The 25,289-nt window shown below is 49.4% G+C and overlaps 1 protein-coding gene across 2 annotated transcripts in view; it reads right to left on the bottom strand.

Annotated features, from left to right (window-relative positions):
• Nucleotides 1-11,755: 11,755 nt before the first annotated feature.
• The window catches only part of USH1C (USH1 protein network component harmonin), a 46,340-nt gene continuing 32,806 nt past the window's right edge, over nucleotides 11,756-25,289 (bottom strand). The window contains exons 19-28 of one of the 2 annotated variants that reach the window (XM_025046394.1): nucleotides 23,278-23,397; nucleotides 22,130-22,180; nucleotides 19,425-19,466; nucleotides 18,811-18,864; nucleotides 18,373-18,472; nucleotides 15,647-15,753; nucleotides 15,170-15,172; nucleotides 14,210-14,265; nucleotides 13,047-13,146; nucleotides 11,756-11,877 (exon numbers count right to left, since the gene is read on the bottom strand). In XM_025046394.1, the coding sequence (XP_024902162.1) occupies nucleotides 11,827-11,877; nucleotides 13,047-13,146; nucleotides 14,210-14,265; nucleotides 15,170-15,172; nucleotides 15,647-15,753; nucleotides 18,373-18,472; nucleotides 18,811-18,864; nucleotides 19,425-19,466; nucleotides 22,130-22,180; nucleotides 23,278-23,397 (684 nt within the window). In that variant the 3' untranslated portion in view covers nucleotides 11,756-11,826. The remainder of the gene's footprint in view (nucleotides 11,878-13,046; nucleotides 13,147-14,209; nucleotides 14,266-15,169; nucleotides 15,173-15,646; nucleotides 15,754-18,372; nucleotides 18,473-18,810; nucleotides 18,865-19,424; nucleotides 19,467-22,129; nucleotides 22,181-23,277; nucleotides 23,398-25,289) is intronic. The other variant, XM_006904728.2, reaches the window with a different exon arrangement.

Here is a 25,289-nt window from a genome sequence, read left to right as displayed (position 1 = left end):
CTTCCTTCTGGCAGGATGGAAAACTTGGCATGGATTTCTAGGACCTGAATTCTCCCACTCACTGGCCCACTGGGTGGGTGTGGCCTAAGGCAGGGCCCCTCCTCTCTTTTGTGCAGGCAAGGACTTGGTGCAGAGCTTCTTGAAAGTCTCTTCCAACTCCCATGGTCTGGCTTTAGTGCCCTGTTTCTATCTGACTGACCAGGTGTGTCAGTGACCATGGCAGAGAAGGTCATCAGGATGATAATGATGACAAAATAGAGTGGAGTAATATTTTAAGAAATTAAGCCTTTCAATAACCTTAATCAATAGTGGGCTGGTTAAAAACAAAAACAAAAATTGTGGTATTATCCATATTATGGAATACCATGCCATAAATACAGAGAATAAAGTAGGGCCATCTGTACTGACTTGGAAAGATGTCTCCTTTCCCGCCCCCACCTCCCTTCAGGCAGATGGCTGTGAAGCTGTGGCCAGGTGGAAAGCAGACAATAGCCTGTGTCCATGGGAGAACTTAGAAGACTGTAAAATCACTAAAAAAGAAGATTGAATTACAGACAAAATGTCAGGGCTGGAAGCCGGGAGAGAAAGTCATTTCCCCTTTCATCTCCATGCTGCCCTAGGTCAGGAGGAAGAGAAGAGAGAAGTTCTGGAGAGCTGGAATCTCTGCGCAGCCTCCCTGCCTTCCTGCTGTGTGTATGTGTGTGTGGTGGGGCGGAGAGCCACCTAGCAAGGGAAAAGCTGTACGTTGTGCCAGAAAATCCCCACAAGAGCTATTTGAAGAAAGATTTTTCTTACCCCAAGGCAGGGCCAGCAGACTATGGCAGAAGCAAGGGACCCTCTGCCATACTTGCATAGGTGGACGATGCAGGAACGTGATGGACCCTCCCAGTCTCTTGGCATCACAAAACTGGTGAGGTAGGAAAGGCACTCCAAGAAAATCCAGTGTTAATATTTTCTGCCAGCCTGGTGGAATGGGGCTTGAAATAGAAATTAAAGTTCTTGTTCCTGCCCACTTAAGTTTTGGTCCAAGAACATCCTCACTACAGAAGGGTGGTGACTGTATGCATGGCCTGGATGCTCTACACTCTTGAGGCCACTTGAGGTCAAGCACAGACTCTTATTGCACCCCCAAAAGATCCAACTTCCCAGTGCATCAGTTAAAAATGGAGACTTTGCTGAAATCTTCACAGGGAGGTAGAAAGATCTAATTTGAATACCTCACAGCAGAAATTTAGTAAAATCCTCCACCATTTCTCTACCTCAAAGTTCTTCTTTGCATGTTACTTACATCTCCTCTTCCTTTTTTCTACACAGCCTTTTTAAAAATATGCCCCTTATTCCCCAGAACAATTCGGCGTTTGCCTCCAGTTTGCATACCCACTCAGAGTTTCTTAAGCACGACTGTTCCCCTTCCCAAGCTGCTGACCATCCTCAAACCTGCTCCCTTCCTGGATGAATAAATGGGGGAAAGTGGGAGAGAACAAGATGTTCTCCCTTTTGTTTCACCAATAGCTGTTGAGAGCTTAGTATATGCCGCACACTTACCCTGCTTTAGATCTCAGAGTAACTCTACCTGTTACTATTTTATCAGAGTAAGCCGAGGCCCAGAGGAGCTAAGCCCATTCCCAAGATCACACAGCTGGGAGTTGTTAGAGAAAGAATTCAAAGCCAGTTAGGCCTGGCTTCACAGCCTGTGCCGTTAACCACTTCCCAAAGGGATGCTGGGCATACGGAGGGCTTTTCTGCCTCTGAGACTTTGTCTCCTGAGGAGGGAATGCAGGCCCCAAAGAACAGACCTTCGGGGAAACCTGTCTATCTGTGCATTTTTCTGTGTTAAAAACCAAAGGAAAGTCCCAATAATGGCATCAGTCGCTGGCATAAGTCAGGAGGCCAGATGGAAGGACTTGAATAAAGGAGCTCTGCTGACTGGGGCCTCACCCTGTGGGTGAAGTGGCATGCAGATGACCCTGAAGTAATTTGCTTTGGAGACAACCCCCATTAGTGATGGAGGGAAATGACTGCATGTGAGCTGCACGCGTTCACTTCATGGTCTGGCCGTGCTGTGGGATCCCATTAGGTGCACTAGCCTGCCCCTCTACCCACCTGAGGCCACACTCAGCAGAATCTCCATCTGGGCTCAGCCAAAGAGGACACCTCTTTCTGGCACAGCCTGGCTCCTGGGAGTTGCCTCTGGCAGGCACAGCATGGCTTCAGCTGTTTGAGCGTGGAGGACTCTGCTAGATCTGGGACTGAGGCCAGGTGAGGTGGGGTGCTGCTGAACAACCTGCCTTCCCTGCACCCTCCTTCTCTTAGTACCTGTCCCCTGAGAAGAGGCTACCTGGACCCAAACTCTATGCTGGGGAACTTCGGGTCCCAGCTCTACCCCTACCATTCGTGACCTTGAGCAAGTCAGTCTCTCCCTGATCGCCAACTGTAAATGAGGAAGAATGTGTCATGTGCATGAGAAAGCCTGGCACGCAGTAGACCTCACATCAGGCTTTTCCATTTTCAGATCAGCTGAGGGCTTCTTGCCTGAAATCCCAAGACATTTACTGATTTTTCCCTCAGTTTTATTAAGATATAATTGACATTGTATGAGTTTAAATTATACAATATAATGATTTGATATATATATTTATTAGGAAATAATTACTACAATAAGTTTAGTTAACATCTATCATCTCATGTAGTTATAATTTTTTCTTGTGATAACTTTTAAAATATATTCTTAGTAACTTTTGAATATACAGTTAAGTATTATTGTTAACTATAGTTACCATGCTGTATATAACATCCCCAGAACTTTTTATTTTATAACTGGAAGTTTGTACCTTTCGACCCTTTTCACCCAGTGGTTTGGAGAAAATCATCACCTTTTCCACCAGAGGTAGAGAAATCAAATTCCTCTGCTGGTCCAACCTCCTGGCAGGAGGGTGTTTGAGGTGTTACTTGCTCCCTTAATTGAAAGAAATAACCTGGCTCAGCTAATGGGTGCCCAGATCTGTAACCAAGGCTATTAGCCAACCAATGAACAGAGTTTCCCTGGAAGTCTGCAATGTGAGTATTATTGCGTCCTTGAGAAACTGAGGCCCAGAGAGGCTAAGGGACTTGCCCGAGCTCACACAATCAGTGAGATACATTCTAGATTGAAAAACCAGGTTCAGCTGGGTCTGGGACCTGTGTGCTTTCCATACCAGTGGTTCTTAAAGTGTAGCCCCTGGACCAGCGGCATCATCTGGGAATTTGGAGAAATGCAAATTCTGTGGCCCACCCCAGGCTTATTAAACCTGAAACTCTGAATTCTAGAGTTCAGAAATCTATTTTATCAAGTCTTCCAGGTAATTCTGATGCGTGCAAAGTTTGAGAACCCCTGCTCTCTACCACTTTGTCTTCTGATAAGGAATAATAATAGATTGTCCCTGCCCTCTGGGGCTTACAGTCTGGTTGGAAAAACAAAATAAAATACATTTATTATTTTTTAAAAGAAAAAAGGTGACCAGGCTTGAAGAGGTAGCCTGCTGGATGCTTTAGGGGAAAAGCCTTGAGGAGTGGCCTTGAGGGATGGCCCAGTCCCTACAGGTGAAGAAGGGCAAAGACTGTAGGCTGGGCAGAGAAAACTGTGTGTAAAGGTGGGAAAACAGGAATAAGGCTTTTCAGATGCAGTGAGTAAGTCAATGAGTCTTGCTGGAATGGAGTCATGGAAAATAATTGGAGGAAGACTGGATTTCTCGTGGTCTAAGAATTCCGGCTAAGGAGCTGCCCCTATAGATGCCGCTGTTCATTTGTCAGTCCACAACAGGAAACACCTGTTATGTGTGTGCCCAGCACCTGAACAATGGAAGCTAAAAACAGGCTCCCTCACCTGCCTCTCAGCTTTCCGCACTGGGCTCAAGTGTCACTTCCTCTGTGAAGCCTTCCCTGATATTTTTGCAAGGCGGTCCTTCTCTTGGGTCTCCCAGCATTTTACAGTCCTTGTCACTGCCCTTACCACCAGTATTCTGGTGATTCATTTACAGGTCTGCCTGCCTCATTGGGCTGGGAGCTACTTGAGGCTGAGACTGTTTTATGTAGCTTTGGTTGTGGCACAGAATAGGTACTCACTTTCAATTCTAAATATTTGTTAAATGAATGATTGAGTGGACAAGTGAATCCATCAGTGATAATGTTTACCTGTGAACACAACCACTGTGTGCTTGCTTAGCTAAGTGAAAAATCGATGTCTGAAATGGATTCAACTTTCTCATTGACTTACATTACTGCATTTTCTTTGTTTTTGACAGATACTTCTTTATTCACTTGGCCTATCTTTACTGAGCACATATTATGTGCTAGACACCTTACCGAGTGCTAGAGATGCAGTGGTGAATACAGGGCCTGCATCAAAGGAGCTTAATGTTTAATTTTTGCGGGAGTTCTCAATATCTCATTATTAAGGTTTTTGTTTTTGTTACCCTTTTATGAAAGTGGATTTTACTTCTTTTGGGTTAGAGATACTTTTGAAAATCTAATAAAAGCTTTGGAGCATTTCTCCAAAAAGAGTGTCGAATGCTGGGGTTCATAAACTCTCCCTAAATCTATCAGATGACCCTGCGTTAGGAACTACAGGCCTGAGGTGGCTGCTGGGTGCATGTCTGTTGGATTCTGCTGAGGGTTTGGAGTCACATCAGCAGACTTTTGCTCAATGGCACCTGTCAAGTGAGTGATATGACCAGAACAGTAGAGTCTGAGCTGACTCACTGGTCTCAGGATGGCCCTTGACAGATGAAGAGTCTGTGGCCAGAATGGGCAGCTATGTGGCACATAGGCAGAGAGAGTGAAATTCTTCCTCTGAGGTGGCTGCTTTTGTTGCTTGCCTGTGATGCTCACTGAGAACCTCCGTCACCAGCATGTGGATTGTGGGAAATAAAACTTCTTTGAACTTCTCAGTGCTCCTCCTGTAAAAAGCCCTAGCCTCCTGAGACTTAGAAATTATATAAGGTATAAAGATAGAGAATTTTTGCTTTCACTTTTCCTAGAAGTGTTTTGTTCTTCATGTACTATGAGAATTAGATTTGTAGCCATTTGTCTAGACAATTGCTCTGATCCGAAAAGATAATAAAACATTTCCAGCAATTCCACTTTTGTATATATGCCCCAAATAATTGAAAACAGAATGTCGAAGAGATATTTGTACACCCATGTTCATAGCAGCATTATTCACAATAGCCAAAGGTGGAAGCCATCCAAGTGTCCACTGACGGATGAGTGGATAAACAAAATGTGGTATATACATATGACGGAATATTATTCAGCTTTAAAAAGGAAAGAAATTCTGACACATGCTACAACACAGATAAACCTTGAGAACATTATGATAAGTAAACTAAGCCAGTCGCAAAAAGAAAACTACTGTATGATTCATAGAGACGGAAAGTAGAGTAATGGTTGCCAGAGACTGTGTGGGAAGGAATGGGGTATTAGTGTTTAATGGGTACAGAGTTTCAGTTCTTCATGACAAAGAGTTCTAGAGATAGATGATGGAGATGGTTATATAATAATGTGAAGGTATTGAATACCACTAAACTGCGCACTTAAAGTGGTTAAGAAGGTAAATTTTATGCTATGTGTATTTTACCACAATTTTAAAAAAGGATGATATAACTTCTCTTATTTCCCCAAGAGGGCCAAAGTATTACAGCCAGGACCAAGTCCCTAGGTTAAACCCCTAAGGCACCGTGAAGACTAGAGCATTATCTCCCCAGGTGTGTACATTCCAAAAGTTTAAGGTGAGAATCCACACAATCCTTTCTAACCCTTCTCAAAGAAGCAAAGTTTTTTTTTTTTTTTCCCTCCCCTTTCTGGAGGAGAGAGAGATGACTGTCTCTCTCTAGTACGGAGACAATCCACTGTTTTCCACCACTAGCATCTCACTACTCGTGTAGGAGAGTTTTCCATCTGGTTTTCATTGTATCACCCCAGGAGGAAGGTCTGGGAAATTGAGAGGAGGAGGAGGGCCATTGCCTTTATCATTTACTGTGAAGTAATTGATAAACTCGTGTGTCCTAGAATACCTCATGTGCACATTCAGGATAAAATCAATAAAGATGAATATTAAAACTCAGCCTGTACACATATGTGTGTGCACATGCTCTCGGCTGGTAGCCTGTTGGGGGAGCAAGTGCCCCCTAGAAAGGGAAGGAGCATGGAGGACTTTCCGCATCTACCATGCAGAGAGGGGAGACAGCTCTCCCAAGCTGCGATAGTCGTAAGTGTGGGAGGCACAGAGGCAGGGTAAGGAAGAACCCTGCCTCAAAGCCCACCTTTGGGAAGCCCCATCCTATGCAGTGAAATGGACCCCAAGCTGCTCTTTCTGCAGCATCTAGAAAAAAATGTTTCTAAGCACTTTATATTCCTTTAGATTCTCATAATTCTGTGAAATAGGTACTATTTATATCCCTTTCATAGTTGGAGAAATGGAGATAGAGATTAAGTTATATGTCCCAGGTCTGGTTTTACATCTCACTCCTTAGGATATTTAAGGAGCAAGTGTTGGAACTCCTGTATCTCAGCCCTGAACGTTCTGTGGTCATAACAGACCCGTCATTTCCCCATTTCTTGTCCCCAGGTGGTGGCTGGGCAGCCAGCCCTGGCAGCTAGGAGTTGATGTGGCTTCCACCCCCCAAGGGAGTTAGCTCCTGGTCTCCTGAGCCCCTGGTTTCTCCCAGAGTAGATCACAGGGAGAGGAAAAGGGAAGAACAAAAGGAAAGGAAGGAGCGGGCAAGCTTTGGGGCACAGAAGTCTTTAGTGGACTCTGCTTTGTGCCTGCCCAGATCCATTTCCCCTTCTTCTGTAACAGCACCTCCATTTTCCTATTGAGGCCCTTCTTTCCCTTCAGTCAGTCCATGAGGTGCTGGTGGGTCTACACGAGTGGACATGTGACTCAGGCCCGGGCAATTGGAGAGGGCCTTACCCCCGCGTCAAGTTAATTGGAGTAAATCCTTGGGATTTAGCTGGAAGCCTTAGGAGAGAGGCAGGCTTTTCCCACTGAGGTTGCACTACCTGGTAGAATTTGAATACTGTAGGTCATCTTGGCATCACATGGGAAGAGCCCAACCAAGAATAAAGCCAACCAGAGATGGGTAGAGTCAAGAGATGGTGTGTGGGTAATTTTATGTGTCAACTTGGCTAGGCCGCAGTACTCAGATATTCAGTCAAACATGTCTGGATGTTGCTGTGAAGGTATTTTTTTAAAGATGAAATTAACCTTTAAATTAGTGTACTTTGAGTAAAGATTATCCTTCATAACATGGATTGGCCTCATCCAATCAGGTGAAGGATTTAATTGGAAAAAGACTGATGTCCTCTGAGGAAGAGGGAATTCTATCTCTAGACTGTCTTTAGATTCGAGCTGCAATATCAGTTCTTTCCTGGGTCTCTAGGCTGCTGGCCTGTCCTGCAGATTTTGGACTTGCCAAGCTCTGTAACTGTGTGACCTAATTTCTTAAAATCTCTTCTCCCTCCCCCTCTCTCCCCTATTCCTCTCCCCCTCCCCCTTCCCCTCTCTCTTTCTTCCTTCTCCCCTCCCCCTCCCTCCCCTTCTCCCTCATCCTCATCCCCTAACACTTATAGAGAGCCAGAACAGATCCCTGATGTTATTGTTTTAACTCTTGGATCCAGCCACACCTGATATCAAATGCTCCTGGATTTTTCACTTAAGTGTTCATCTCGACTTGGGTTCCTGTCACCCACAACTCAAAGGGTCCATCTCAGGAGGGAGCAGTAGCTCACACTGACTGAGCTCTCATTCCATGCCAGGCCCAGTATTCCTCTTTTACAACTGACCTGGGCCTTGAAGTATGCATAGAAGTTCATGGGGGCATGCAGAGGACAGGGTACAGTGAACCTGTGCAAAGACACAGACAAGCGAGAGAGCATGGCAAGCCCAGGACAGCAGAGTTCCGTGTGGCTGAAGTGAGACAAGCGATTGGCAAGGGACTGGCTAGGGAGTTGTCGGGGGTCAGGTGATGGAGGACTTTATATGCCAGGCTGAGGAGTTTGGACTTTGTCCAGAGGACAGCATGGGAGGTGTTGAAAACTTTTAATGAGAGCTAAGTTTTGGCTGGTTCACTCTGTAAAGGACACGATGAAGCGGAGAGGATAGAAGCAGAAAGGAATTATTTTACAGTTGGAGTTTCCCATGGTGCTTCTGAAATCACATTCTGAATGTCATTTCTTTCTCACCTACTCAAAGCAGTATAGCATGGTGGTTAATGATATGGACTCTTGGAGCTGACCTGCCCCGGTCTACCCCCGGGCTCTGCCACTTACTGTCTATTTAACCACAGGAATGTCTTGGTGCCCCAGTTAACAATGAAGATAACATTATTGTCTACCTCTTAGTAATATCTTGTAATGACTGAATGTCATTCTGTGTTTAGGGCTCGGTACAGTGCTTGACACATAGTAAACACCTAGCAGTTAGTAGCAATCTTACCCCTGCCAAGGCCAGTGGGTGGGCTCCTGGGCTGCAACCTCCAAGCCCCAGGAAGACAGCTGCTACAGGGCCTCTGGCCCTCTGCTCTCTCCCTGTGCCAGCCCCGCTTGCCTTTCCTGGGGGGCCATGCCTGCGCTCCCCTGTTCTCACAGAGCATGGCCAGCCCGGGCCCCAGGGAGCTGGAAAGGGTCACTGCAAGGACAGGCGGAGAAAAGGGCTTTCGGCTCTGAAAACAGATTTTTATCCAAATCTCAAGCTTGGGGATTAGGCTGGAATTGGGTGAAAACAAGCTTCATAACCCTGCACAGGCCCAAAGTGGGTGTTTCTGAGGCAGAGTCTATACACTCAGCCCTTGAACTCTGACTTCTAGATGCAAAGGTGAGAGGCTCAAGGCCAGCTCAGCAAACCCAGGGACTAGCTGTGAGAAGCAACTTCAATGACTCTAAAAGTTTAGAGTCAAAGGGCACTTTGAATTCCCATCCTTTTTCGGTTTTGTTTCTACGGTGTGGTACAACAGAAATGGCAGCTCTGCCACCAAGTTAGGGGAACATTGGACAAGTCACTTTCTCCTTGGCTTCAATTTTTCTGAATACCCAATGATGGGAGGTAGGTTCAAAGGTGGTGAGTATGGTTCCTCTTGTGAGCCAGATTTGGTCAGTCATTAGGGGCTGCCTGATTGGCTGGTTAGACAGAGCTCTGGGATTAATGAAGCAGTGATGTCTGCCATGTGTGTGGGAGCCAATGGGTGGCATATGGGCAGTCTTTTGTTTGTAGGGATTTTAATCTTGGATACTCGGTCTTGGCACTGAAGTGGATTCCCATGTCTGGCCCAGTCCCCCCAGTGGACTCTGGCCTCAGCAGTGCCCCTCAAGGCCCCCATAGAAGGTCAGGAACTGCTTAGGACCCCCCTCTACACACATTCTCTAGACCATTCCACTTCTTACCTGGTTAACACCAGTGTCTGCTGGGGAGAGCTATGAACTTTGGGTTTAACACTGGACCACTTTCCAATAAGTGAGAATTGATTTCCTGGATGATAGTGAAGGAGTCAGGCCTCGTAAAAGATGAAGCTGAAGCCCATGGTAGCCCCTATACTGTGCCAGCCCTAGCGACCTTGCGGCTCAGGACGTATGTCCCCCACGACCCCAGGCCTCCCTCATTCCCTCTTCCCGCCCTGCCCAGTGGCACAGCTTCCCTGCTGGTCTCCTCTAACCAGGGGCTCAGAGTCCTCTTCAGTGTTTCACTCATCAAGTCTTACTAAGCACTGATAAACTCATTCACTCTGAGGTGCCAAGAACTAAGAATAGCTGGAGATAAATTTCAAACGGTGAGATTCCAGGCATCAACAAGCCAAAGGTCTCGGGAGCAGTATTTGTAAGTCGGGGAGGAGGTAACCATCACCAAACAGCAGAACGTTAGCTGTTCTTCAATTGTGGGGAAGATTGTTCTGCCGACAGTCTAGAACCTGAGACATTCTATGAGGGTTGCCCTGCCCTGTGTATCACATAGTGAAGTAGGGTGTGGTCTCAGGGGTCAGGGTGCCTGGGCTTTGAATGGCAGCTCTACTACTTCTTCACATGTGGCCTAGCGAAAGTCACTTAATCTTTCGTACCTCAATTTTCTCTTAATAAAATGAGGTTGGTGATAATAGTAGTACCTACCGTGTAGAGTTGTTGAGGGGAATAGATGAGTTTAGCACTTAGAACAGTAGCTGGCATAAAATTAGTGCTACCTAAGTGTCGGCTGTTATCATTAGGCTCTTTTGGGGGCCATGCGCCAATCCCTGTCATTGCAGCTTGAGATGACAGATACCAAAATTCAATCCAGGCCTAGCACATAATAGGTGGCAGCAAGTATGATCCCCTCTTTTTACCTCCATTTTGAAATTGTCTCTAGAGCCAGGTTGGGAGCTACATAAAACACAGAGAATTCTTATCTCTGGGAGCCAGCTATTAGAAGGTCATTGTGGTTTTGTCTCTCCTGAGATCAGAATGTCCAGTAGATTCTCTCTTTTTTTTTGTTTCTCTGCCCCTCCCATTGATCATGATTCACTGCCCGCAGTCCCTGGTGCCTCAGCAGTCATGTTGGGTACATGACCCTGCCCTCCAGTCACAGCTAACTGGACCTGGGGATGGTCCCTGATCCTAGAGTTGCCCACTCAGGTGAAAGGTCACCTAGAGTTAGGCAGAAGATTATGATGGCCATGTTCAAGCTCTGAAGATACAGAGGAAGCTGGTGGCAGAGAAAGGAGGCCTAAATGGAGAACACTGCTCCTCCAAGACGCCTTGAATCAGAACCACCTTCCACTTTCGGTTACGAGCCCTGGGACACCACGTCTCCTTGCCTTGGATTTCCATGAGATGCTTCTACTGATTCCTTCCTTCCTTCCCTGGAGCTAGCCTGAGAGTGTCCCTAGGCCCCTGTAACCAGAAGAACCAGACTTGCCTTCTGCCAGCCCCTTGGAGTTACACCCTCCAGCCTCAAACCCTTGCCTCCTTCCATGAGTTTCTGCTGGGTATAATTTCATGGATGGAGCAGACCCCCTGCACCTCCCTCATATTTTGTCTTGGCGCCCTCTAGAGAAGCAGCTGTGGCTATGCTGTTCTTGAGAGGAGCTGGGGCTCCCCACTCCTTGAGGCAACTTTCTGGAGCTCCTGCCTTTCTAGAATTGAGCCAAGTCCCTACCACATGGGCTTCATTTCTTGCTATCTTTCTGCTGAGAAGACACTGAAGCCCAGCTCTGCTGGTCTCCTGCTGCCCCAGCCCCTGCTGCAAGCCAGCCCCTGGCCATTTCATCATGTCCTTTATGTCAGACCCAAATCTCAGCACTGGATTCCATTTCTCATTCTTGAATAGGAGCCAAAATCTTATGCGTTTTTTTATTTGACAGTCTTGAACCTGCCGCCCAAATCCATACTCACTCCCATAAATTAGAAAAAGAAATCTGCTTATTTTTTAATGACTTCAGAGTAAAGTTTGTGGCAGCAATATTAGCAGAATGACAGCAGGACCAAGAGAGGGATAGAGTGAGAGGCTTAAGAGTCAGGTCCTATTAGATTTCAAGGGAGGAGTCTTCTGGGGCTGGAAGAGACCAAATTCACAGGGCCAGAAGGAAGACATGAGAGTCTGGATCTCAGAGGCCTTTTTCAGGAGAGCTGGCTGCTCCCTCCCTCCACGCCGGCCTTCAGAGGAATGGCCCGAGGTGTTCCTTGTGCAGCCCTACTTCAGAGCCAATGGGAGTCTAAAATCTCTGGGTGCTGGCTATGGGTTTTCAGGGTGCCTGCAGGCTGGAGTCTCTCAAGGCTGGTTCTAGGCTTTGTATTCAGAAGAGTGAGTCCAGAGCTCAGTGTCTTCTAGGGATGAATCTGGTTTCTCCTTCTGGACTTCAGAAGAAGGTCCTGTGGGGAAGAAGAAACAGACCAGGTGGGTACAGGCCTTGTAGGTGCACACTCAGCCCAGGGCAGGGCCTTACAATAGGGAGGACACCCCAGTGGCACAAAGCCCTGCCAACCTCTAGAGGCCCCTCTTGGTGCAGGCCCCAAGCAGCTACACACCAGCCATAGCCACAGCACACAGAAGGCCAGGGAGAAAGCAGAAGCGACACCTGGGGTGAGGTAGGAGGGGACCAGAAGGCAGAGGGGCTGGGTTCCCTCACAAAGAACACATGACAAGTGACAGAAAACATAGGGTCACTGAGGCCATCCCAGAAGCCATGACATAGCAGGCCAACTGTCTTGGGAGCATGAGGCCCTAATGTTTTGAGAAACTTGTAACAGAAAAGTCAGTAAGTCCAGGCTTGAGCCTGCCGCAGATGTTGCCAGCTGTGGGCTTTAGACCACACCAAACACCAGTTTCATAGCCACCTGCAAGCTCTGTTCATGGGCACAGCCCTGTCACAGAGTGGGAAACACATTCCAAAGCTGGGCTCCACAGTGTCCCACAGATAAGAATCCAGAACCAAAGAGAGAGAAGGCACAGAGGACAGTTTGGTCTGAGCAGGGCTCAGGCCATGACAGGTCACAACAGGACATGAACAACCTCAATAGGCCAACGCTGGTTCTTTGGACCAGCCTTAATTTCCTCTTAATTACCCTGGTTCTGCCCAAATATGGGGCCCAGTGGAGCAGGGGTCCCAGAGGGTAGTACACCGAGGGAAGGGGAAATCCAGGCTGTGCTCCCTTTGGGCTCTCCCAGCCCATCATGCATGGTTTGAGGCACTGTCTGTGCCCAGAGGAGAATGGTGCTCACTGCTCCATCTTGCTCATCTGGGTGCTGCCTGGGACCTAAGGCAGGTCCTAAGAGCTGTGGTGAGTCAGGATGGCCAGGTCCTAAGCCTGCTACAAACTGGGCTCTGCTTAGGTCTCCTGAGTGGGAGGGCCTTTGAGTCTGACAGAATTCCACTGTGGCCAACAGCAGGCCCATGTGGCACTTCAGGGAGGGTGCCTCGTACACTCCACCAGACACCAGTCCAAAGAACCTGCCTACAGCACGGATAGCAGATGGCCACTACACGCAGCATGGACAGACGGGGCCCTGCAGCCCGCCTGCCTAGTCACCGTGGGGGGCCGCCAGGTTCCAGCTGCAGGAGGAACCCGTGTCTATACACGGGAGCACGGTCTTCAAGCTTTCTGACTGACTGGGGGCTTTCGGCTGCAGAGGAGGGAAGAGAAGAGCTACATACGCAGAGCAGAACAGGAAACACAAAACAGGGCTCGGTTATTCCCAGGCAGAGCTCCGCTGGACCTCTCCCTTCGCTTGGCTCCTGCCTAGGCCCTGGGTTCCAAAATTAGTGGCTAGAAGGCCTTGATTTCTCCAAGATATGCACAGAACTCAGCCTCCGCTGGGCAGGGGGAGCAAGCAGGCACAGCCACAACAGGCAAGCACGGGGGTAGGAAGGCGATATGATGAGATGAGGATGGAGGCCAGACACAGTGACAGAGACAGAGAAAGAGAGATAAAAGTGGATGCAGAGCGATAAAGACAGAGAAGCAGGGACTCAGAGCCAGAGGTAGAGAGAAGCAAGCAAAGGAGAGGGCAAGAAAAAAGAGAGAGGGCGATGAAGGGAAGAAGGATGAAAGAGAAAAAGAGAGGCGGATGGGAGAGAGAGATTGCCAGGAAGGATGGGGGACAGGGAGAAAGGGGAAAGAGCAGAAAGATATTGAGATAGAGAGAGTGAGATGGAGAGATGCACAGATACAGAGACAGAAATGAAACAGATACAGAGAGAGATAGACATACAGGGAATCGCAGAGAAAGATGGAGTCTGGGCCAGTGGAGATCCCGCAGGTGAGGCCAAAGCCTGTGGTCTTGGCAGCTTAGAGAGTCAGCAAGAGAGGATGCAGTTACCTATCAGGAAGACCTTCCAGAGAGTCAAAGACACAGAAATTTTAAACTAGCTGATGATGGTGCGGGGCATAAAGTTCTTAGTGGAGAATCAGAAGTCCCGAGGCCTTGTCCCAACTTCATCGTTTACTTGGTCTGAGACCTTAACCTCTCTGGGCCTCAGTTTTCAATATGTAAAGAAGGATTTGGATGAGACAGTGTTGAAGGCAGGTCTACCAATGCTAGAGGACTTAATCCTAGGCTTTCTAGGAGTTATTACTACTAGAAGCTCTGTGCTTAGGTTATGCCTTCAGGCTGGATGTAGGTAACCCAGACGGGCTGGGAGAAGGTAGCCAAGATTCTGGAGGAGGGGAGGCAGAGGAGGTAGTGGGCCAGGCTCCCACACACACTTACAGCTCATCATCGTACTCCTTGGGGGGACAGACAGCAACAACAAGGTCGATCCAGTCCTGCAGGGAGAAGGTGTGTGACTCTGGGTGCATGCTCAGGGGTCAATGGCATGTCTGCCCTTTACACTCCATTCCCATTCCTGGGCACTCTAGCCCAGGATCAGCTGGCTGGGCCCTTCTTCCCATGGGAAGGTGAGGCCATGTGGGGCTGGAGGACTTCCTGGTGGGGATGGACCTCACTGTGCAGTCTCATGGTCTGGAGAAACTTCCAGTCTCTGAGGCTTCAGAACCATAGAAGCCAGGGTTGCCAGGCCCATGAAAGACGCTAAATTCCCAAATGTTGATCTGTGGATGAGGGCCAGCCAGCAACCTCAGGGTCACTTGGGGAATTTCTTAAACTTCTAGACTCATAGACTTGGCCCCTGGAAATCTGGGGTAGGTCCTGGGAAACAGTATTTTTAACAAGTTCCCTAGTTCATTCTGATGCACAGCCAATTGGGGGAATTTCAGGCATAGCTTTCTGATCCTAACACATAAATCCCCTCAATGGCATCACTGCCATCCTTGGCTTATCCATCGTTGTCCATCTTGGCTTGGGTGTACCCAATAAAAAGTATGTGAACTATCACTGGGCCCCTCTGCTATGCAATAGCTCCTAATATTGAAGGGAAATCTCTTCCCAGGACCTCCCTCCATCTAATCCAGTCCTTCCCTCAAGAACCACAGAGAATACTTCTGTTCCTTCTACTTTAATTCAGCCCTTCAGATAGTCAAAGACAGTCATCATGTTACCCGTAAGTCTTCTCTTCTCCATATCCCTTCATGTGGGTCCCAGTCCCATCTGGTCAGCTTCCTCGGCACTGAACTTAATACCTCAGGCTCGGCTGCCTGCATACAGTTGCACAGGTTGTGCATTGCACAACATGAGTGGGTACCATTCACGCTGTACTTGGTAGGAGGACACCCCCTCGGATTGTGCAGTGCACAGCCCGGGAGACTTTATGTGGTGGCTGTGACCTAGGTGGATATCTAATGAGCACAGAGCAGACTACCATCAGCCCCTCCTCCGTTCTGGGCCCTCTACTTTGGTTAATGCTTTCCAATAGCCCCAAGAACTCTCTTGATTCTTGATCAGTGTACACTTAGAGAAGACCTTCAGTGTTTTCTTCGGGTGGATTGTCACACCTGATCTTCTGGAGTCTGTATTTGTGTCACTTGTGTTTTGGATTCAAGATCAAGATCTGACACTTATTTTTCTGAACCCCATTTTGTCGGATTGAGACCATTGAGTGGATGGGGTATGTGGGTGTCACCCAAGAGTTGCCTGGACCCTGGATACCCACCCTGGGATGGGACACCCCGACTGTAAGGCCTGGCTGCAGAGGCCTGGGTCTGAGGCAGGCAGGCAAGGGAGGGAGGCAGGGAGGGGGTTCCCTCTTACCCCCTGATTCCAGGCCTTCTGCAGGGCGGCCTCAGCCTCAGCCAGGGTGTAGTCCGTCACAATCTTGCCATTGATCGCCATGACCTCATCCCCTTTCACAATGCCACCTGCAGGAAGATGAGGCTGATTGGCCAACTGGGCTGTATGTGACATGTGCCTAGCCCAGGGCTTGGTAAAGGGGGTCACGGTAAGGTTGCAGAATGAGCCTGAGCCCTGGATTCTGAAAGCTTACCTAAGCTCAGGAAGCATGAGGGGAAATAATCTACCAGGTTACTCAAAGGGCACTTCCTTCCCTCACCATCTACAAGCCCTCACCCCGATCAGTAGGGTAGGGACACCAGTGATGAATCTTTGCTACCCCAGCTTTTCTGTGGACCTCTGCTATTGCAGAGGGAGGTAGATCTGCATTCCCAGTGAGGTTACTGGAAACACGAGCTAGTTCTATGAGCCATCTCTCTCTGTGCTCCGGCCCTGCTGGTCTGCTTCAGGTCCCTGAGCAGGCTGATCACTCTCTTGCCTCAGAGTCTTCACAGGTTGTCCTACCTGGATCCCTTGTCCCCTCTCTCTTTCTTCTCTTCTAGGTCTGAGATGAAATGTCTCCTCTTCAGAGAGGACTTTTCTGACCCTCGCTCACTCTAAAGTAGATCTTTTTCCTTTTATTCTCTCATAGTTTCCTGGTCTTTTTCTGCATAGCGTTTTTCACGATTTGTAATTATATATCTATTTTTTGACTAAAGGTCTCTTCTCTGTCAGTTCCATGAGAGTAGAAATTATCTTTTTGGCTCAATGCTATATCCCCAGCACTTAACATAATACCTAGCACAAAACAGGAATTCAATAGATATTTTTTGAATAAATGAATGATGTTGGAGGTGTTCCTGGATAACAGGTGATCTAATAAATTAGGGAAAAGTTGACTTAAAAGTTAAATAGTTACTGATTACAGGACTTCTCAGAACATTGAATATGCTAATATGTATGTGGCTCTCTAAGAAGTAGAGAAATTGTGAACGGTTTCCTACATATCTTCAACTTCAGAATCTTTTATTTATTTATTTTTTTAAGGAATTTCTCCCAGTCCTGGTGTCCATAGAATACTTCCTATCTTCAACTTCAGAATCTTTTTTTTTTTTTTTTTAGGAATTTCTCCCAGTCCTGGTGTCCACAGAATACTTTCTGGGTTTGTTGAAATGGATCACCTAGAAGAAGCTTTATGGGCCTAAAGGCCCATGGAAAATGTGGTGTATGTTTCTGCAGATGGTGGCTTTGGTGGCTTTTTACACATATACTCCTGGAGAAACTTTCACCAGCTGCTTCTATGTCCAAAGGAGTGTGGGACTAAACCGTAGAGAGCAGTTTCCTCTGGATAGTGGGCCTGAGGAGAGGCGACTTTTTTACTTTTTCATTTTGTGCAAGCCCACGATGAAGCTTCAGGGGCAATAAGGCAGTGGTTGGGCTGGGGCTTTGTAAGTGGGGTCAGTGGGTGGGTCAGAAAAAGTCAGACATTCATCCTAGTCCTCTTTACCTGCTAGACATAGCAGATGGGTGGCCTCCCCAGGCCAAGCATCAGCCCTACCCTCAGTTGGCCCAGAAAGAGGACAGAGGAGGTGGGTGTGGGAGAAGTGGGCAGCAGTGGCTATGGCAGCTGCCTAGCTGAGTAGGGCTCCCTCCTATAGCTGAAATAGAGGTCTAGAGTGTGGCAGTGAGGGGCCTGAGGTCACCAAGGTCATGGGTGGCAGAGCTGGACTTGCCTTACTACTCCACAGAAGTCTGTCTGCCAGCAACCAGGTGACTTTCCCATCACTCCACCTCTAGCCTCAGGCCCTCCCCCACTCTCTGTTCTACCATCTTGGGCTAGTGGAAGAGCTTGATTCCAGCCTAGCACTGCCCAGAAGGGATCTGTTCACAGGATTCCCTGTTCTGGCCCAGAAAAGTGAGGGGCCTGGAGCGCCTTGTCTGAGGGCACCTATGCTTCCACAGAGGACTTGGGAGTACCGAAAAGCCTCCTGGACTTAGAAGAAGAAATCACTAGTATTGGAGTTTCAGACACTGTCTGACAGGTGAATGGGTCGATAGTTTGAGGCAAGACTCTGTGCCTGGGGTCCTCAAAGGCTTCATTCATCTACAGAAGGTGTTTTTGTTGATAAGCGATAAAGGCAAAGCAAGAAGACCATGCCACACGATGGACACAGAGTGTGAGGCATGTACCGTGTCCCTCTGGGATGGCCCAGGCAGAGGTGGCACATCTGCTGGGCAGTATAGCAAAATGACCAAACTGCTTGGGTTCAGGTCCTGCATCCACTGCTTACTGGCCATGGGTCCTTGACCAAGTGCTTTAACCTTTCTGTGCCTCAGTTTCCTAAGCTGTAAAATGAGGTGGTTTAGGGGCTTCTCAGAATTCCCACAGCTTCCCTCCACCCCTTAGACCTCTTTCAGCCCTTAGCAGGCCACATTTCTATTGTCAGCACCTAACAATTCTGAGCACATTTCACCATAGGATGGGGAGCCCTTGGAGGGCAGGGTGATAATCTGGTTTGGCTGTGTACCCACAGGTCCTGCCACCATCATATGCACGCAGGCAACATGTGGGACTGGGTGGATGGATCCAGGTAGGGGGCATTCTTGAGCAACTGTCAACCCCCTCCAAGTGGGCAGCTGTTCTTTCTGGAGAGACCTATATAACCACTGTATCATCCTCACATTGGGGCATGGTTGTCCCCACTCACCATGCCGCTCAGCGGCTCCCCCCTCATAAACAGCTGAGACGACCACCTTGCCGATTGGGGAGTCCACGCCACCTTCCAGGGCCAGGTCTAAGGATCCCTCCTGGTTAGAGAAAAACAGGCCTTAGGGAGCCAAGCAGACAGCAGCCTGTGGGCACCTAGACACCAAGGAGCCTCTTGACAGGGCCACAGAGAGGACGGGAGAAGCCGTGGGGCCAATGGCAGTGCCATAGGGAGAAAATGAGGCACATATGCCAAGTGGGGCCTGGGCTTGGGGTCCCACGACAAGATGGGACACCCTCAGGGGGAGAGAGAGGCATAGTGGGGATCTGAGGGGTCACCCAGGAGTCATCATGAGAGTAAGAGAAGCAGGGGACCAAGATGGGAGGGGGCGGGGGCAGAGAAGGGTGGTGGCTACCTGACCTCCATGTGCCCAGGTACCTTCTTAATGCGCAGGAGCCGGATATCCTTCCCTATGATTTGCTCTGGGGTGAACTAGAGGGAAAAGACAGTGGGGGAGCTTTGAGTCCACCCGAAGGATGGGAGTGGGGCAGGGTTGGAGGGGAATCCAGGCACCTGTGGAACACTGAGCCCCACAGGACATGAACGAGGGGACCTTTCCTAGCCCCACGCCCATCAGTCTTCAACTGTGGTTTCCAGGCCCCACGTGGGACACATGGACACACACCTAGAGGTGGCCACGCAAACCCCAGATCCATTCTTCCTGGGAGTATTGTGAGAGTGGTGTCTTGTAAACACACAACACAGTGCCTGGCATGTAGTTAGTGCTTGGTAAGTGTAACTGTTGTTATAAACCACACACACCCCCACACACACACACACACACACCAGCTATACACTTCACATTGGAATGCCATTTGAAAGGAGCCTTCACAGGAAAATGCAGTTGGGCCTCCTTTGGGCTCCTCATGTGCCCAGTCTCATTCCTGGAACACCCGCACCCAGGGCCCTGAATGCACCACCACCAACCACAATGTACTCCCATGCCCCCCATTCCTGGGGTTACTCCTTGGGGAAGGAGAATTCTCTCTCACCATGGAGTAGGGGTCAAATCCTTCCTCATATTTCCGGAAATCCTGGAAACAAAGAAAGGTGTTAGGGCGACAGAGCGGAGGCCCTTGAGGGTCACTGCAGGGAACAAGGGTAGGGCAGAGGAAGATCAGAGTAAATGGGTCAGAGCGAGGGGAGAGAGTAGGGGCAGGCAGATGTGGACTAGGGGGGAGATGAAGGGAGGAGGCTGGCAGCCCCGACAGCCAGAGTAGCCCTGCTGTAGCAGGGAGCTATGGGAAGCATTAGAAGGACTTCGGCCCTGGACTCTGTCTGCACTGCTCCAGCATGGTGGGTGTCTGTGGCTGGCAGGGGCACCGGCTTATACCTAAGTGGTCTGGGCAGGCAGTGTCAGCGTTGCCGAAGGTCTCATTGCCTGCAGGCCCTTCCTCCGTTCCTCCAAGTGCCCTGCAAGGCCAGGTCCAGGCTCTGGTGGGTGAAGCCCAGTTTTTCTCCACCCAGTGCTCTGACTCCAAAGAAGGACCAACGCTGCTCGAGGGGCTGCTCTCTCTGGGGAATCCGGCCACAAGATGATGGGAAGCAGAGCAAAGGCATGAAGCACTAAGAGGAAAAGCAGGGGGCCTGTACTTGTCTGTGCCCAGCACTGTTCCTAACGTAATGCTTAACTGGAAAGCAAGAGGCTTCCCAGAGCCTTAGCCAGGGGAGGAGGAAAGACACACAGCTCAGGGGACCTGGTTTGGTAGGGGCTGTGGGAACAATATCCCCAAGAAACAGAGACAAGGTGGTGAGAAGGAAGAAGGGGCAGAGCCAGAACACGCCGCCTTCCCAGGTGTCACGCAGAGAGAGCTGGGGCCCAGGATGCACAGGCTGAGGGGCCAGGTACACCAGCCCAAGAGCAGCAAAGCCTCGTTAGTCCCCATGAGAGGTGGGAGCGAAGGAGAGGCCCTGCTGGATTGAGTGGAGCAGCCTCCAGCACACCGTTCCCCAGGCCACACCAAATGTCCCCAGGGCCTGTGGTCAGCATCATAGGGAAGTCACAGCCTCCTCTACGCCCAGCATGCAGCAACCAAGCTCTGGGCACGAGACAAGGGCCAAATATCAGCAGATGGATTCTTGAGCATCTGCCTGTCCTCCCTCCTCACTCATCGTCATCGCCCAGGCTCAACCCCAAAGAGCCTTGGTGGCCATCAGACTAACCCACCCCCAGGTTAGTCTGAGTATTAGAGAAGCAGAGGAGAGGTTGCAGCAAATCCATAGGTAAGAGGGGTTATTAAGCAGGATCTAGAGTCCATGCTCTTTTTACTGAGGATCCTGCCTGTTTTCTTCCGAAAAAACTGGGCAGTGCTTGCTATGGGCCTCCTCTTCTCCTCCCCACTGAGAATCCACTCTCAGGGATGGGCCAGATGACAAGTACTTGTGTCTTGTGTAAATTCAGATCAGACACCTATAAGCCACTACAGCTGGTCAGCCCTTGAAGGGGGAGCCCCACCCTTCATCCAACAGTTGGAGAAAGTGAGGCCCAGAGAGGCGACATTCATGCTCGAGGTCACCCAGTCAGTGGGCAGTGGAGCAAGGGTTTGACTCTCAGTCTGGGCCTTTGGATTTCTTGTCTGCCTGCCTCTCCCGCTTCGAGACCTGTTTGTGCTCTAAACAACAAGGCCCTTAAATGTCTATTTTATAATTGCGGTGCTTTGGGAAGCAGGATAGTGGGGTATCCAGGAGCCCGACCTCCTGGATTAAAATCTGGGGTCTGATACTAGCTGTGGCATCATGGGCGTATTTCCTAATCCCTCTGCCTTAGTTTCTCATCTACAAAATGAGATGATAATAGCACTTAATTTCTAGGTCGTTGTAAAAGTTTAATAAGTTAATATATATAAAGCATTTAAAAACAGTGCTTGACACAGAACATCTTCTAAGTGTTGGCTGGTGGCTGTCACTGCTCAGTCCTAGATGGGGGGGCAGCCTCCTTTTCAGACACCCATGTCTTATTATATAGCAGATACCTCTCCTTTTCTCCCTGACTGTAGTCAAATCAACCTGTTGTCACATTGGGGGTTATCAGTGAGAAGGTTGGCTGCAAGATCTCCCTCCATCTGGGGGTCCCTTTCATTGGTAGTGAGATGGTTAATCCAATGGATGCCTCTGTGGATGTAAGCTCCAGGGGGTAGGGAGGATAAGTGGCTGCCTGCCTGCCACTCATGGACCAGTAAGGACTTCTGCAGCCCTGTGCACAGGAGGGCTCCAGGCAGATAAAGGACCTGGGCCACCATTCCTCCCTGATGCTGGTTTGGTTCCAGGTGGAGTTGGGTGAAACTGTGCTCTGCCTTGAGGGGACAAGACAGGGGAAAGGGCAGGGAGGCTCTTCAGCCAGCCCCTTCTTCTCTTCTAGGGCTGAGGCAAGAGCTCATCTTGGCCTCTGCGACCCGCTAAGGATTCCCTTTGCCTTGTTCCTCTTTGAATAAACAGCAGCAAAAGAGCCAAGCCCCCAGGGACCCTGATGCTTTCTCAGCTTGGGCATGGGGTCCAACAAGCCCAGTGCCCCCACCTGATATGAGACCTTCCCCAAACCCTGGCTGTGGCAACGGGAACACAGCTCTGGCTTGAGGCTTCCAGCAGATGGTGCTTGGGGTCACCTCAGAGCCAACTAGCACCCCCAGAGAGAGAGTCAGAATGGGAGGCACAGGGGGTGACAGGGAGGACCACAGAAACACGACGGGTATCGTTTTACTTGTCTGAATGCTGTCTGATAAACCACCATCCTCTTCAACATCTCCTGTGGCTGCCAGAAAAAAAAAAAGTTCCATCCTGGATGTTACCAGTAGGTCTCATCTGCCCCCTGGTGCCAGACCCTGGGCCTGCCAGCCTGGGGCTGCCCTGACAACATCCTTCTGCAAACAGACACAGCCTGATTTAGTTACAGCTCACTCCACATCCTCAGACACAGCAGCTACTCAGTTCTAGTCAAGCAGACACCACCCCTTGTCATCAGCCAGAGAATGTGATGCGGATACATCAGGTTGTCACAGGAGCATGAACTTTGCTCTTTGGGGATCTGATGGGCCAGCTAAAGCTCAAAATAAGCATCTGAGCTTCCCTGTCCTGACATTTGGATAGGGTTTCCTTGAAAGGAGAATAAGAATTCTGGCATGACTCTTCTCATTATGGGCAGGGGGCTAGTCAGTGACCAGTGCCACCGGAACAGGGTGCACATACGTCCCAACTCGCTCAGCTGCAGGAGACTGAGGGTGGGCAGACCCTCCCCGCTCCCGCAGGACCACGCCTCACAGTCCCAGTCCCAGTGAGGAGTGAGAACTGAAGTGGAGAAAGGGAGTGGATTGGCTCTGGCCAGTTCCCCATCCACGCCACCACCATGGCAGGCCTTAGAGGCAGAGGCCAGGGCAACTGGAATCACCGTAGGTTTTGGCAAGATGGCAATGCAGGGTAAGAGTTTGGGCTTTGGAGTCTGAAAGACTCCGGAGTAAATGGTAAGTCCTGGCTCTTCTTTGGGAAACCAACTTAACTTCTCTAAGTCTTGGTTTCCTCGAATGTGAAGCAGGGATAACAGGTACCATCTCACTGGACTGTTGTGAGGATTAAATGAACCTGACCCATGGCAGGCTCATAAGTCTGAACTGTTATTTTTGATTGCTTTTAGATGGAGCTCCAGCCTGTTTGGTTAAGTGGGGAAAAGGAATTTCACTGGTTGTGTCAACCACTTACACCTATGTGGATTCCTCTCCTGGCCAATGAGAAGATTAGGAGATGGCACCTGATGTGAGTTTGTACCCCATCTCACTCCCCCTAGAGTAAAACCCAGGGGAGACAGCCCTGGTCTGCTCCTCCAGAGATGCCCTGGAGGGGACCTGAGGGGCTTACCAGGACCTCGGATTTCACAGCTGGCCTGTAGATAAAGTTGGACTCCTGGTGGACCATGACAGGCTTGGAGATGGTAGACACGCCAGGGCCTCGTGGAGGCTGTGGGCTTGGGCAAAACGTCTACAGGGGTTAGTTCAAGAGAGACCCATGTGAGGTCATGACAGTGGTGGCCCAGGTCAACCATGGCACTCCCACACCCATGCAAATTCACACCATGCACATGCTGAGCCAGCCTGCTCCATTCACCATGCCAGAGGACCTAGGGGTGTGATCCGCAGCAGAGAGGTGAGAAATCCACTGGCCACAGTGTGCCCTGAGGTCGCAGAAACTACTGGCTGTCTCTAAGGAATCAGGGACTTGAGCCAGAGTCTGACTAGGGGGGCGCCAGCAGCCACTGTCACTCAAAAGATAGGCTTTCAAGGCTTTCTCTCAGTAGTGGATGCCATCCAGCCTCCTCTCTTGCTAAGAGTTCTCTCTTCTGGCCACAGTTCTGGTCTCCAGACTGCACACAAAGCACCTGCTGTTCCTGGTGGGTGGGCACAGAGCCTCTGGAGGCTTGGGGTGAGGACCAGTAAGAGAGGCATCAGGAGAGCTGGTACACTGTCTGCTTTGCTCTAACTCACTTGATTATTTTGGGTGAGGCAAATCAAATTGGGTCACAACCCTGCCCCAGACCCTTGATGGGTCTCCCACTGACTACTGAGCTCCTTGGCTTGACCCTAATGTCCTTCATGAGCTTCTCTACCTTCCTTTACAGACTCATCCCTCACTCCTTCTTACTCTCCTGACACTGCCTAACTTTAGCCTCCAAAATGCCAGGCTTTCTAAGACCTTAAGGTTTTTGCAAATGCTCTTTCCTCCTGATTTGCCTGCTCAGGTCTTAGCTGGGGCATCACTGCTTTCAGGAAGCATTCCTTGAGCCTTTCCTCTCCACGCCCACCACTCGTCACAGCACCTGTGTTCCCCCATCTCCCTCTGGTAGTGTGGCACTTTCCTGATTACTTGTCTGTTTTCTCACCAGACTGTCTTGGCAGGGACTGCGATGCCCATTTCGTGGTGGTGCTCCAGTGCCCAGCACGGTGTCTGGCATATAGTAGGTACTCATTAAACATGTTGCATGAATAAATGAATGGCTCAGTAGTATGGCAGGCACACAGGACAGTACCTGGGGGGCTTCGAAAGCCTTCCTCAAGGAGGTGCTGATGTGGCAGGCACACATGCCAAGCTGACACAGGTGTTCGTTACCACCACCTGAGACCTGTTGGTGGCTGGCCTGGCAATGCAGATGTGTGATCACCACACTTTCTGCTGCAGCACTGATGACAACTCGCCAGGAGCATTCAAAGAGGTGGAGGTTGGGCAGGGTCAGTGGTGCCAGGGCCAAAGTGCTGACGCAGGCAGGACGAAACTAACAAAACAGCAGCCTCCATGCCCCACTTCTTTGAGTCAGGAACAACCCTGGCTTTAATGTTGCTTAAGACACTAATGGTCCAGTTCTTCAAAAGCTCTTTGTATTGAGGGAGCTTTGAACCTTCCCTTTGCTCTCAAAGGGAACTTCCTGATTCCTGGAGGAATCCAAGAAAGTTGCATCCTGGTTTGAACTTTGACTCTGACTCAAAAGTTTGCATAGGATATCTCCGATCTCACGTTTATAGCTTCACCCACATTTTCTTGTAGCCTGATTTGTCACTGATTGTAGTTAATGTCTATTGAGCACCTGCTATGTGCCTTTCATGGTCCTTAGTATTAACTTAGAATGAGTTCATGTGTTTACTCATTTGATTCTCATAATAGGTAGGTGCCATTAGCATCCCCATTATATGGATGAGGATACCCAGGCTCAGAGAGATGAAGTAACACATGCCCAAAGTCATCTAGCTAGTGGCTGAGTCAGGATTCAAATTCAGTCAGTCTCTCTTTTGCATCTTTATGTTCTCTGCACCTGCGACGCCCTTCCTCTCATCTTTCATGTATCACCATCCTTCAAGGCTCAGCTCTAAAAGCCCTATACT

This window comes from Pteropus alecto, unplaced genomic scaffold (assembly GCF_000325575.1).
Source record: "Pteropus alecto unplaced genomic scaffold, ASM32557v1 scaffold120, whole genome shotgun sequence".
Taxonomy (NCBI): domain Eukaryota; kingdom Metazoa; phylum Chordata; class Mammalia; order Chiroptera; family Pteropodidae; genus Pteropus; species Pteropus alecto.
Note: the sequence above shows the minus strand (reverse complement) of the source record. Positions and strands in the feature narration are given on the sequence as shown.